The sequence below is a fragment of the Geotrypetes seraphini genome, chromosome 14 (genome assembly GCF_902459505.1).
Source record: "Geotrypetes seraphini chromosome 14, aGeoSer1.1, whole genome shotgun sequence".
NCBI classification, from domain to species: domain Eukaryota; kingdom Metazoa; phylum Chordata; class Amphibia; order Gymnophiona; family Dermophiidae; genus Geotrypetes; species Geotrypetes seraphini.
Genome location: NC_047097.1, coordinates 76043986 through 76056144, shown reverse-complemented (window position 1 = coordinate 76056144; position 12159 = coordinate 76043986). Strand labels below are relative to the sequence as shown.

At 48.8% G+C, this 12159-nt stretch overlaps 1 protein-coding gene across 3 annotated transcripts in view; it reads left to right on the top strand.

Annotated features, from left to right (window-relative positions):
* The window catches only part of GOLM2 (golgi membrane protein 2), an 87020-nt gene that overhangs the window by 52743 nt on the left and 22118 nt on the right, over window positions 1-12159 (top strand). For 2 of the 3 annotated variants that reach the window (XM_033919692.1, XM_033919690.1), the window contains exons 6-8: window positions 90-170; window positions 268-354; window positions 7731-7895. In XM_033919692.1, coding sequence (XP_033775583.1) covers window positions 90-170; window positions 268-354; window positions 7731-7895 — 333 coding nt within the window. The remainder of the gene's footprint in view (window positions 1-89; window positions 171-267; window positions 355-7730; window positions 7896-12159) is intronic. The other variant, XM_033919691.1, reaches the window with a different exon arrangement.

Below are 12159 nucleotides of genomic sequence, written 5' to 3'. Positions count from 1 at the left end.
CAGAGAGGACTCCTGTTATCTCAGCTGAACCTCTGGGACCAAGATGAGAAATATTTTCTAATACTATGTAAGTGTCTCTTCTCGAGCAGAAGCAGTCAAACCTGGCGATGATGCTGGCATGCCTGAAATTGAAGAGAAGATTCCTGCAGAAATAGAGTCCGTTCTTATAGGTAATGCTGATTTTCCTTAGGCAATGGCATTGAACAGTAAGCACTCCTTGTATCCATAAATAGAAAGAAAATGTGTTTCTCTTTTCCATCTTTTTAGCTTTAAAGAAGGCTGAAACCTTGAGTTACAGAGAGGTAGAAAACCTTCCCATATTTATAACTGTTCCTAGCATCCACAAAGGTTTAGGTGAGAAGCTTCAGAAATGAACCTCTTCTTTTATTTACTATCTAAATGTGATATTCTGCTTCTCTTACAGCAGAGCATTGAAAATCTGTTATCCCAGGACAAGCAGGCAGCATATTCTCACATGTGGGTGACGTCATCCACGGAGCCCCGACACGGACAGCTTTTCAAGCAAACTTGATTGAAGATTCAAGCTTGCTGTGCTGCACCACGCATGTGTGTGCCTTCCTGCTCCACTAGAGGGTGCATCCCCTCCTCGTGGTCTCCAGTTCATTAGTTTCCGCGGAGCCAGTAAGACACTGTTCTTGGTAGCTCCGTCCCAACGTGCCTTCTAGCACCGCGGCTTTGTTGTTTTTTTTGGCTAAGTCGCTGTCCTGTTTGTTTATTGTTTTCGTGTAGTTCTGCGGTTTTTTCGACGCCCGGGGACTCCCGGGTCGTCGTGGCTGCGTGGCCTCGATCGGCCGCGACCTTTGCTTTTTCAGATGTCCCGGCCTTTGACCGGTTTTAAGAAGTGCAGCCAGTGTGATTGGCTGCTGTTGATCACCGATCCTCATCGGTGGTGCATCTTGTGCCTGGGGGCTGACCATCCTACCGACTCCTGCCTCCGGTGCGCTACTTTTCAAGCTCGTGCTCTGCGCCGCCGTCGGGCCCGTATGGCGGACCTTTATGCCGCGGAGCAGCCCTCGGCCTCGACGTCGGCCTCGTCTTCGGCCCCGGCCTTGACCTCGGCCTCGATGACCCCGGCCCCGCCTCGGATGTCCTTGATCTCGAAGCCCTCAGCTCCGGGTAAGTCTCCTCTTCCTTCTTCAGGTTCGACGCCAGCGAAGAAGTCCTCCTCGGGGGCTCTGGCCGTGCAAGGGGGGAGTACCCTGCCCCTGGCCCCGTCCAAGTCCTCCAAGCCTGTGGGGCGTGCATCCACCATGCGGGAATACTCAATGTCAAAGTCGTCCTCGGTGGAGTGCACTACGGTGTCCGATATGCCTTCGATGCTATCGGTGCCTGTTTTTCAGGACATGCTCCGAGCCATGATATCCTCGGAGCTCTCCTCGGCGTTGGCCCACCTACAACCGGCCTCGACCTCGAGTGCGCCGGAGCAGCCTGAGCCTCGCATCGAGGCCCCTCGGGGCAAGGTGCGCCGTTCCCGGCGCCTCTCCTCTTCTGACTCCTCGCCCCGGGTCTCGAGGTGTTCCTCGCCCTCGGGGTGCCAGGAGGCGAAGCGCCGGTCGAAGCCGGCTTTGACCCCGTCCCGGCGGCTGGCCAAGCGTGCTCGGGATTCCCCCCCGAAGTGGGGTCGGTCGCCGGGGGTGCGTGCTGCGGGGCCTCTCCGGGTTTCGGAGTTGTCTCTCTCCAATCCCCGGTTGCTTTTGACTCTTCCTCGCTCCAGGCTCCGGGCTGAGAAGTTCGGACCTTTTGGGGGGGCTCCGGGGACGAGTCTCCGACCCGTTGTAGGTCCTCGGTGCCTCGCACTCCGGGGTCTTCCCTGAGGGGCGCCTCGGGGCGCCGCCGGTCCTCAACCCTGGCTCGCTCCCTGAGCGCAGGATCTTGGGGTTCGGAGCACGGGAGAGCTGAGAGGGAACCCCACTATTCTCGGGAGGCTTCCCCTCGTTTTCGGCTACCCGGCGGTCCCATTCTGCCACCCCTGAGGACCTGGGGATGCTCGTCCATCCTCTTTCACGCGGTTTGTGAAAGACATGGGGCGGGCCCTCCATTTGGACCTTCAAACGGGTTCCAAGTATACCAAAGAATTTTTGGAGGAGCTTGACATGCCGTCTCCGCCTCGAGAGTCGCTTCGGCTCCCCTTGAACCCGGTGCTCCGGCAGGCCTTTATCTGCAATTTGGAGACCCCTTACGCGGTCACTGCGGTTCTGTCCAAGATGAAATCTATATATCGGACAGTTCCCTGCCCGGGGTTTGAGCGAGCGCAGTTATCTCACCAGTCCTTGCTTGTTTTGTCCTCGCTCAAGAAGTCTCACCTCTCCCGTGTTTCGGCGGCAGTTCCGCCAGGGCGGGAAGGGCACACTCTTGACAAATTTGGGCGGAGACTTTACCAGAATTCGATGATGGCATGTCATGTCCTGAACTATTCGTTCACGTTCACATCCTACCTCATATTCTTGGTCCGGTCTTTGCCCGCCTTCCAGGACGCCTTGCCCGCCTCCCGCCGGGTTGCGTTTGGGCAGCTGGTGGATTCTCTGTCCCTACTCAGGCTCCACTTTTTCCATGCGGCGTATGACGCCTTTGATTTGTCGTCTCGTATGTCCACGCCGGCTGGCGTGGCTGCGGCTGGTGGACATGGATCCTAACCTCCAGGATCGCCTGGCCAACCTTCCCTGTGTGGGAAACGAGTTATTCGATGACTCCATCGAGGCACCTACGAAACGCCTTTCGGAGCATGAGAGGTCCTTTGCTTCCCTTGTACGACCCAAGGCCAAGCCGGCTCCTTCGAGGGCCTATCGTGCTCCTCCACGGAGGTACCCTCAAAAGTTGACCCTGGTGTTTTTGCGCCCACCTCCTCGACGTCATCAGGCGCACCCCCAGGCTTTGCCGAAGTCTCAGCCGCCGGCCGCGGCTAAGCCTGCCCCGTTTTTTTGACGGTCTGGGCGGATGGGGGCGGGCCCCCTCCGCGCCGTGTTCAAGCTCCCTTCATATCGGGGGCCGTCTCATTACTTTTTACCACAGCTGGGAACGCATAACATCGGATGCGTGGGTCCTGAGCGTGATTGCCTCGGGTTACTCCCTGAATTTCCGGGAGTTGCCTCCCAACAGTCCACCAAGCGCGTGTCCTTCCAATCGAGCGCAGTTGCCTCTGCTGCTCTTGGAAGCTCGGGCCTTCCTTCGCCTGCGGGCGGTGGAGGAAGTTCCCCTAGGTCAAAGGGGGCGAAGGTTTTACTCCCGGTACTTCCTGGTCCCCAAGAAAACCGGAGACCTGCGCCCGATCTTGGACCTCAGGCACCTCAACAAGTTTCTCATTCGGGAAAAGTTCCGGATGCTCTCCCTTCTGGTTCTTTACCCCTTGCTGGACGAGGGGGACTGGCTATGCTCCCTCGATCTGAAGGAGGCCTATACCCATGTTCCGGTTCATCCGGCTTGTCGCCGGTTCCTTCAGTTTCAGGTGGGGGACCTGCACCTCCAGTACAGGGTCCTCCCGTTTGGGTTGGCTTCGTCCCCGCGAGTCTTCACGAAGTGTCTCGAAGTCGTGGCGGCGGCCCTGAGGTCCCAGGGCCTTCAGGTGTTCCCCTAGCTCGATGACTGGGTAAGAGAAACCCGCGTAGAACTTATGTACTAAATGGTGAGACCTTGGTTAGGACCACGGCGGAACGCGACCTAGGGGTGATCATTAGTGAGGACATGAAGGTTGCCAATCAAGTGGAGAAGGCTTCCTCCAGGGCAAGACAAATGATGGGGTGTATCCGCAGAGGTTTCGTCAGCAGGAGACCTGAAGTTATGATGCCGTTGTACAGAGCCATGGTGAGGCCTCACTTGGAGTACTGTGTTCAGTTTTGGAGACCACACTACCGAAAGGACGTGCTGAGGATCGAGTCGGTTCAGCGAACGGCCACCAGGATGGTCTTGGGGCTCAAGGATCTCACGTATGAAGAAAGATTTAAAAAATTGCGGCTGTACTCACTTGAGGAAAGAAGAGAACGGGGAGATATGATTGAAACATATAAGTACATCACGGGACGCATCGAGTCAGAAGATGATATCTTCTGGCTCATGGGACCCTCGACCACCAGAGGGCATCCGCTGAAGATCAGGGGAGGGAAGTTTCATGGCGACTCCAGGAAGTACTTCTTCACCGAAAGAGTAGTGGATCATTGGAACAGACTCCCACTCCAGGTGATAAAGGCCAGCAGCATGACGGATTTTAAGAGAAAATGGGATACTCACGTGGGATCTTTAAGGGAGTAAATTCAGGGGAGGGGATACTTGGAATGGGCAGACTTGGTGGGCTATAGCCCTTTTCTGCTGCTTTTTTCTATGTTTCTATCAAGGCCCCGTCGAGGGAGGGGGTTATCTCAGTGACCCGACAGACTATTATGTTTCTTCAGGGTCTGGGGTTTGAGGTAAACTTCCCGAAGTCCCAGTTGTGCCCCTCGCAATCTCTACAATTCATCGGGGCCGTGCTGGATACGGTTCGCCTTTGCTCCTTCCTGCCTCCTTCACGGCAGGCGGCTCTTGTCCGTATGAGCGACCAGGTTTCTCGGTTGCCCTCGGTATCGGTGAAGCGGATGATGATTCTCTTGGGCCACATGGCCTCCACCGTTCATGTCACGCCGTTTGCCCGGTTGCACCTTCAGATTCCTCAGTGGAACCAGGCCTCTCAGTGGCGCCAGGACCGGGACCCCGCTTCATGTCTCATTGAGGTGATGCCTTCTTTGAGGCGCTCGTTCCGTTGGTGGACCAACTCTTCCAATCTTTCCAGGGGTTTGCTCTTTCTCGCCCCTCCGCATCACATGGTTCTGACGACGGACTCGTCGGAGTATGCTTGGGGGGCTCATCTCGACGGTCTGCGGACCCAGGGTCTATGGTCGGCGGCGGACCATCTCTGTCACATCAATCTGTTGGAGCTGCGGGCCGTTTACCTGGCAGCTGTGACCTTTTGCCATCTGCTTCGGGACCGAGTGGTCCTCGTGCGAACGGACAATCAGGTGGCGATGTATTATATCAACAAACAAGGGAGCACAGGGTCCCTGTCTTTTTGCAGGGAGGCCCTTCACCTTTGGGAGTGGGTGATTCGTCACAACATTTTTCTTCGTGCGGTTTACATTCAGGGAGAGCGAAACTGTAGCTGAGTCATCTGCTACAACCGCACGAGTGGTCTCTGCATTCCCGGGTCTTGCGCCAGGTGTTCGAGCGGTGGGGGTACCCTCAGATAGACCTGTTCGCTTCCCCCTTCAATCACAAACTGCCTCTCTTTTATTCCAGGATGTACTCCCCGGATCGTCTAGAGGCAGATGCCTTCCTCCTCGCTTGGGAGGGGAAGTTCCTTTACGCGTTTCCGCCTTTTCCTCTGATCTTGCGGACGCTGGTGCATCTCAGATCGACGCATGCCACTATGATCCTAGTTGCTCCTCGGTGGCCTCGACAGCCGTGGTTCTCCCTTCTTCTTCAACTCAGTGTCAGGGAGCTTCTTCTTCTGCCTGTTTTTTCCTCTCTGCCTGTTTTTTCCTCTCTGCTGTTGCATCCCAATCTGCCGTCGCTGCATCTGACGGCTTGGTTCTTTTCCACCTGACTCCTGTGCAGTTTTCTCAGTCGGTCCGGGAGGTTTTGGAAGCCTCTCGCAAGGTTTCGACGAGGCTCTGTTATTCACAGAAGTGGACTAGATTCACTTCCTGGTGTTCTTCCAATCGTCTGGACCCTCTATCCGCTTCTGTGTCCTCGGTTCTGGAGTATTTGCTTCATTTGTCCCAGTCTGGTCTTAAGACAAATTCTATTCGGGTGCATCTTTGTGCAATTGATGCCTTCCATCAGCAGCTTGATGGGAAGTCCCTTTCTGTTCATCCCCTGGTTTCGCGTTTCATGCGGGGGCTTTTGAATGTTCATCCACCTCTCAAGCCTTCTCCTGTGGTTTGGGACCTCAATGTTGTTCTCGCTCAACTTATGAAACATCCATTCGAACCTATGGATAAGTTTCTCCTGAAGTTTCTGTCTTGATTGCGCTCACTTCTGCTCGTAGGGTGAGTGAGCTCCAGGCTTTGGTGGCGGATCCGCCTTTTACTGTCTTCCATCATGACAAGGTGATTCTCCGCACTCATCCTAAGTTTCTGCCTAAGGTGGTGTCTGATTTCCATCTCAATCAGTCCATTGTTCTTCCGGTCTTTTTTCCCAAGCCCCATTCTCATCCTGGGGAAGTGACGCTTCACACTCTTGACTGTAAGAGGGCGTTGGCTTTTTATCTTCAACGCTCTCAGTCTCATCGGAAGGTTCCTCAGTTGTTTTTGTCCTTTGATCCCAATCGTTTGGGCCATCCTGTTTCCAAGCACACCTTGTCCAACTGGTTGGCAGCTTGTATATACTTCTGCTATGCTCAGGCTGGTCTCGCACTGCATGGTCGGGTCACGGGACATAAGGTCCGAGCGATGGCGGCTTCTGTCGCTTTCCTCAGGTCTACGCCTATCGAGGAGATCTGCAAGGCTGCCACTTGGTCTTCGGTTCATACCTTTACCTCACACTACTGTCTGGATACTTTGTCCAGGAGCGACGGCCGCTTTGGCCAGTCGGTTTTGCGTAATCTGTTTTCCTAAATTGCCACCTTCCCTCCATCCCTTTTTTAGTTAGCTTGGAGGTCACCCACATGTGAGAATATGCTGCCTGCTTGTCCTGGGATAAAGCACAGTTACTTACCGTAACAGGTGTTATCCAGGGACAGCAGGCAGATATTCTCGCAACCCATCCACCTCCCCGGGGTGGACTTCTTTGTTGGTTATCTGAACTGGAGACCACGAGGAGGGATGCGCCCTCTAGTGGAGCAGGAAGGCACACACATGCGTGATGCAGCACAGCAAGCTTGAATCTTCATTCAAGTTTGCTTGAAAAGCTGTCCGCGTCGGGGCTCTGTGGATGACGTCACCCACATGTGAGAATATCTGCCTGCTGTCCCTGGATAACTCCTGTTACGGTAAGTAACTGTGCTTTACAGTGCCTTGCTGTTGTCAGTATTAACACTGATGCTGCATCTTGTCCTAATGAAAGGACCTGAAAGGACAGCACCAGTGGTCTCAAACTCAAACCCTTTGCAGGGCTACATTTTGAATTTGTAGGTACTTAAAGGGCCGCAAAAAATAATATCTTATTAAAGAAATGACAATTTTGTATGAGGTAAAACTCTTTATAGTTTATAAATCTTCCCCCCCCCTAAGGCCTGCATGTTCCCCCCTTCTTTGCAGCGTCCTCCAGCTTCCCCCCTGGCCTCCCGGTCTTAGTTTCAACTAATTACCGCAGCCTGCAGAAAGGATCACTGGTGCTGTAGCATTGCTTGCAGGCTGCCATCGGCCTCCGCAGCAAGTTCCTTCTGCCGTGGTCCTGCCCCTCCTCTGACGTCTGGGGCAGGATCGTGGCAGAGGGAATATGCTGCTGAGCACGATGGCAGCCTGCCAGGATAGCTACAGCACCGGCAATCCTCTCTGCAGGCTGCGGTAATTATCTGAAGGTAAGAGCGGGAGGCCAGGGGGAAACCGGAGGACACTGCAAAGAGTGGACAGCAATAGTACAGATCGTGGGCCGCAAAATAGTATCAGGTGGGCCGCATGTGGCCCCCGGGCCACGAGTTTGAGACCACTGGACAGCACAGTCTGCTTCTACAAAAATCTTTAATTATATGGGCTTTTCTTGCAGTCTGACCTCTGTGAAGTAAACAGAAACTGTTTACATTGTAGAGCCAAATGTTAACACTATTGTGAATATTGAGGCTGATAAGGAGAATCCAAAAAAGCCAAACCTGGGACAGTCCTTGCAAATGCAGAACAAAGCACAGTTTGGAAACAGCCTCCAGCAGCAAAATCCAAGAGAGAGAGATGGTGACTTTCCAAAGCTAAAGCAGAGTAAGTTATTGTATTGCATTGTAGGGTGCTTATTGAAAGTTTAAGAGCATGGAGCATCCTTAATTTCTTGGCTACTTATCTAAAATTACACCTTATTTATAGTTTAATAATATTTACTAAAAAATTTAATTAATTGCTTTTTCAGGATAACCTCTCAGCAGGATCCAGAACAGTAAAATATGCGGAGAAATATAAAAATTTATTTATAATCAGATGAATAAAACATAACACTCTTCCAGCCCAACATAGCCATTTTTCGCCTCCTCAAAGATCCCATCAGGGGCTTGAATAAAAGCTATAGAATAGATGCATAAAAGCATTTAAATATGGGCAACATCTCTAACAATAAGTTGTGCATATAACAATACAAACATTACACACAGTCCTCTTAGGCTTCCGTGGCTGTTGTCATGATGTGTTGCTGTTTTCTGGGTCTTGCCGCATCTAGGTAGGTAGAACTGATGTTTCAGCCATCATGCTGTGGCTTTCTTCAAAGTATGCTGTGAGGTCTACAGTTTGTCTTTTATTGAGAGCAGGGAAATCTGTTGGTCATGAATTTGAATTTTGGCAGGAAAGTTTGTTGGTCACAGATTTGAAGTTTGGTGGGAACATCCATTGGACCCAATTTTAAATTCTGGTGGGAAGTCTGTGGTCACATTTTTAAAAATCTGACAGACATAAAAGGGGGTGTAAATTTTTAGATGGAGGGAGAAGGCGTTTGTCCTCGACCCCAGTCTATTTGTGCTGAATTTCTTTTGGACAAGTTGTTTATAGAGAGTCCTTTATCTTCATTGAAGTTATTGGGGTGTCTTGCTAGCCTCTTTGATTCTTCTTGGCTATCAGTGGTCTTCTTTCTCCTGGACTTTTGTGTTCTCAAATCTAAAGTTATGACCAGTTTCCTTGCCATGGAGGGCTACAGTTGATTTTTCTGCTCCAAACCCCTGGGGTATACGAAATCCCATGCAGCTGCAGCCAATCCTACATTGGTGAAACTGGACGCACTGTAGAGGAAAGGCTGAAAGACCATAAGAGACACCACAAACTATGCAACACAGAAAAGCAGCTGTAGCCCTCCATGGCAATGATTTATTTTTACATGTACCACATACATAGATTGAAATGTGTGAGTTACTGCACATCCAGTACAAGCATCGCACCATGAATCCAGTTCCTCATGTGGTTACCTTGATTTGGTTTACATAATTAGATTACCGAAAAGATCTATTGGCAGTCATTGGAACTACCTTGTTTCCCCCCAAATAAGACAGTGTCTTATATTAATTTTGGATCCAAAAAATGTATTAGGGCTTGCACTGTCTTATTTTCGGGGATGTCTTATTTTTTTTTCATGTACAACAATCATCTCTCCCTTCCTCTCCTCCACCCCATTTTGTTCTCTTTTTTTTCTCCCTCCCCCCCAATGTGCTACATCTTTCCTCCCCTCTCACCCATCCCCTTGTGCAGCATCTTTCTATCCTTCCCTCCCATTCCCCTGTGCAGCAGAACCACACCAACCCTCCCACTGTGAGACTGACATAACTCCATTCTGAGGCCTCCTAAAGCAGCAGGGGGTAGTGGTTGCTGAATCGATGAGTCCAATTTTTTCAGCAAATCAGGCAGCATTAGTGTTAGGGATGGAGTCAGGGAGTGTTGGGGACATTCGGGGGGGGGGGGGGCTTTTGGGGTCGATATTAACTAGGGCTTATTTTTGGAGTAGGGCTTCTATTCGGAGCATCTTTAAAAATCATGCTAGGTCTTATTTTCAGGGAAACATGGTATATATTACCAAAAAAAATGTAACAAAAAAGTTTTCAAGGCTTTACAAAAAAACTGAAGAGAGATACAAGTTCTTATGTGAAATGGTAATTCATTCCAAATCACAATAAGTTTGGAAAGGAATGGGAAATTTTACTAGTAGACTTTATTCCTTTTAAGAATGAGAAAGGAGAGCTTATACATGAGAGTTTCTTTTCCCTGGAGAAGAGGAGACTTAGAGGGGATATGATAGAGACTTACAAGAGAGGGACAGATTCTTCAAACTTTTGAATAATAAAAGAACAAGAGGGCATTCAGAAAAGTTGAAAGGGGACAGATTCAAAACGAATGCTAGGAAGTTCTTCTTTACCCAACGTGTGGTGGACACCTGGAATGCGCTTCCAGAGAGCGTAATAGGGCAGAGTACGGTACTGGAGTTCAAGAAAGGATTGGACAATTTCCTGCTGGAAAAGGGGATAGAGGGGTATAGATAGAGGATTACTGCACAGGTCCTGAACCTGTTGGGCCGCCGCGTGAGCGGACTGCTGGGCACGATGGACCTCAGGTCTGACCCAGCAGAGCCATTGCTTATGTTCTTATGTTCTAGATGTTCTTGAACCTGAAGATCTCAGGGTGTTTTAGAGATAAAGAGATTAAATGCACAAAAAGCCCATGTAAGATTTTAAAAACCATACAGGCACATTTAAATTGATCTCTTAATCGAAAGAGAAGCCAATGAAATTTCTTCATCAAAGGAGACACTTGATCAAAATTCTTTTTCCCTAAGATCAAAAATGGCTGCGGTATTCTGAATCAACTGAAGCCATTTTTCATTTCCTTTACTCAATCTCACATAAATAGAGTTACAATAATTCAACTGTACCAGAATGATAACTTGAACCAATACACCGAAATGATGCCGATGAAACAGGTGACAAACTTTCCTCAACATCCAAAGGCTAAAGAAAGATTTTTTAGTAAGATGATTTACCTGACATTGAAATGAAAGGGAGAAATCCAAAACCAATACCCAGTACTCTTGAAAATGATTCAATATTCAAAATATCACCAGAATTCAGGATGACATAGGATGGCAAAATTCCTATTTCTGGGTCAAACTACAATAGTTTTGTCTTTGCTGCATTAAGTTTCATTTGAACCAGAGATGCCCAAGATTGTAGTTTAGAAATGCAAGCATTTATGTTGGATACAAAGTGAATACATGACTCAAATTATAAAACACACTTCCACTGTTTCATAAGTGTCTCTCTAAAATTCAACACAAACACAATTTAAAAATAGTTAAAAAGCATACTATTCCCACATGGGAATCAAAATACTACTTCTAAATCATAATAAAAAATATATGCTTCACTGGTACCAGCTAAACCAATTGTTTTGTACTTCACTAGTCCACACTAAGAAAATATGTAAAGTTACCCATCAAACTGGTTCAGAAATAGAGCTTTCAAACATTGCAAGCTGTATATACTAAATAAGCATCAGTTGTTGCTAAGGCTACTTAGATGGATTGGAGTGGTTTATTTATAATCTGCCTTTTACAAGGTGAAGTACATGAACACATTCGTAAATATACACAAATGACATTTCAGTCATTTTACAAAAAATAAAATTTGACAGCACAGATTACATAACAAACTGACGTAACAACATTAACATCACCAGACAACCCTCCTATCCCAAAAGGATCCATTCAATGAACATACTATGACATAGTCATAGCAGAGCCGATAGTCTTTTTGTGTTTGTCTTGTTGAAACATGTTTAGCATTTCTTAAATATGTATGCATGTAATTTTGTAAACCGCATAGTTATTATGCGGTATATAAATTTTTAAATAAATATTTCATACAATAGAACAGATGACGTTTTAACAATTTCTTGTGCAAAGGTTATCTACGTAACTTCCTCAAGGAGTAAAACACAAAAATCTATCTGAACTTGTTTAAAATATTTTAACACTTCACAAAATCAAGATTAAAAAACCACATGGGAAACAAATAGCTATTTCACGAGGAATTGAATCATGATAAGCTGCTTGTGTAGGATCTGCAGCATCTACACTCAGACTATTGGGAAGTGTACAAAAACTTCACCAGTCCCAGCTAAAAAGTGCAAAAGAGAGTTACTCACCAGATTGAGTCACAAACAGAGCTTCCAAGCATAGCAAGCTGCATACACTGCATCAGCAGCAGTTGTTACCAACACTGCTTAAATGGTGGTGCATGTCAGTGGCGTATGTACTTCACAAGGGAGCTCTAGTGCTCTCTCTTGGACCGGAAAACTCGGCAGAGTTCCTCTGGGAAGAAGAGTCCAAAGGAGTCCAAAAGAGTCCAAAGGAGAGCAACGAAACTGGTAAAAGGGCTGGAACACTGCCCATACGCCGAGAGGTTGGATAGGCTGGGGCTCTTCTCTCTGGAAAAAAGGAGGCTCAGGGGAGATATGATAGAGACCTTCAAGATCATGAGGGGCATAGAGAGGGTGGATA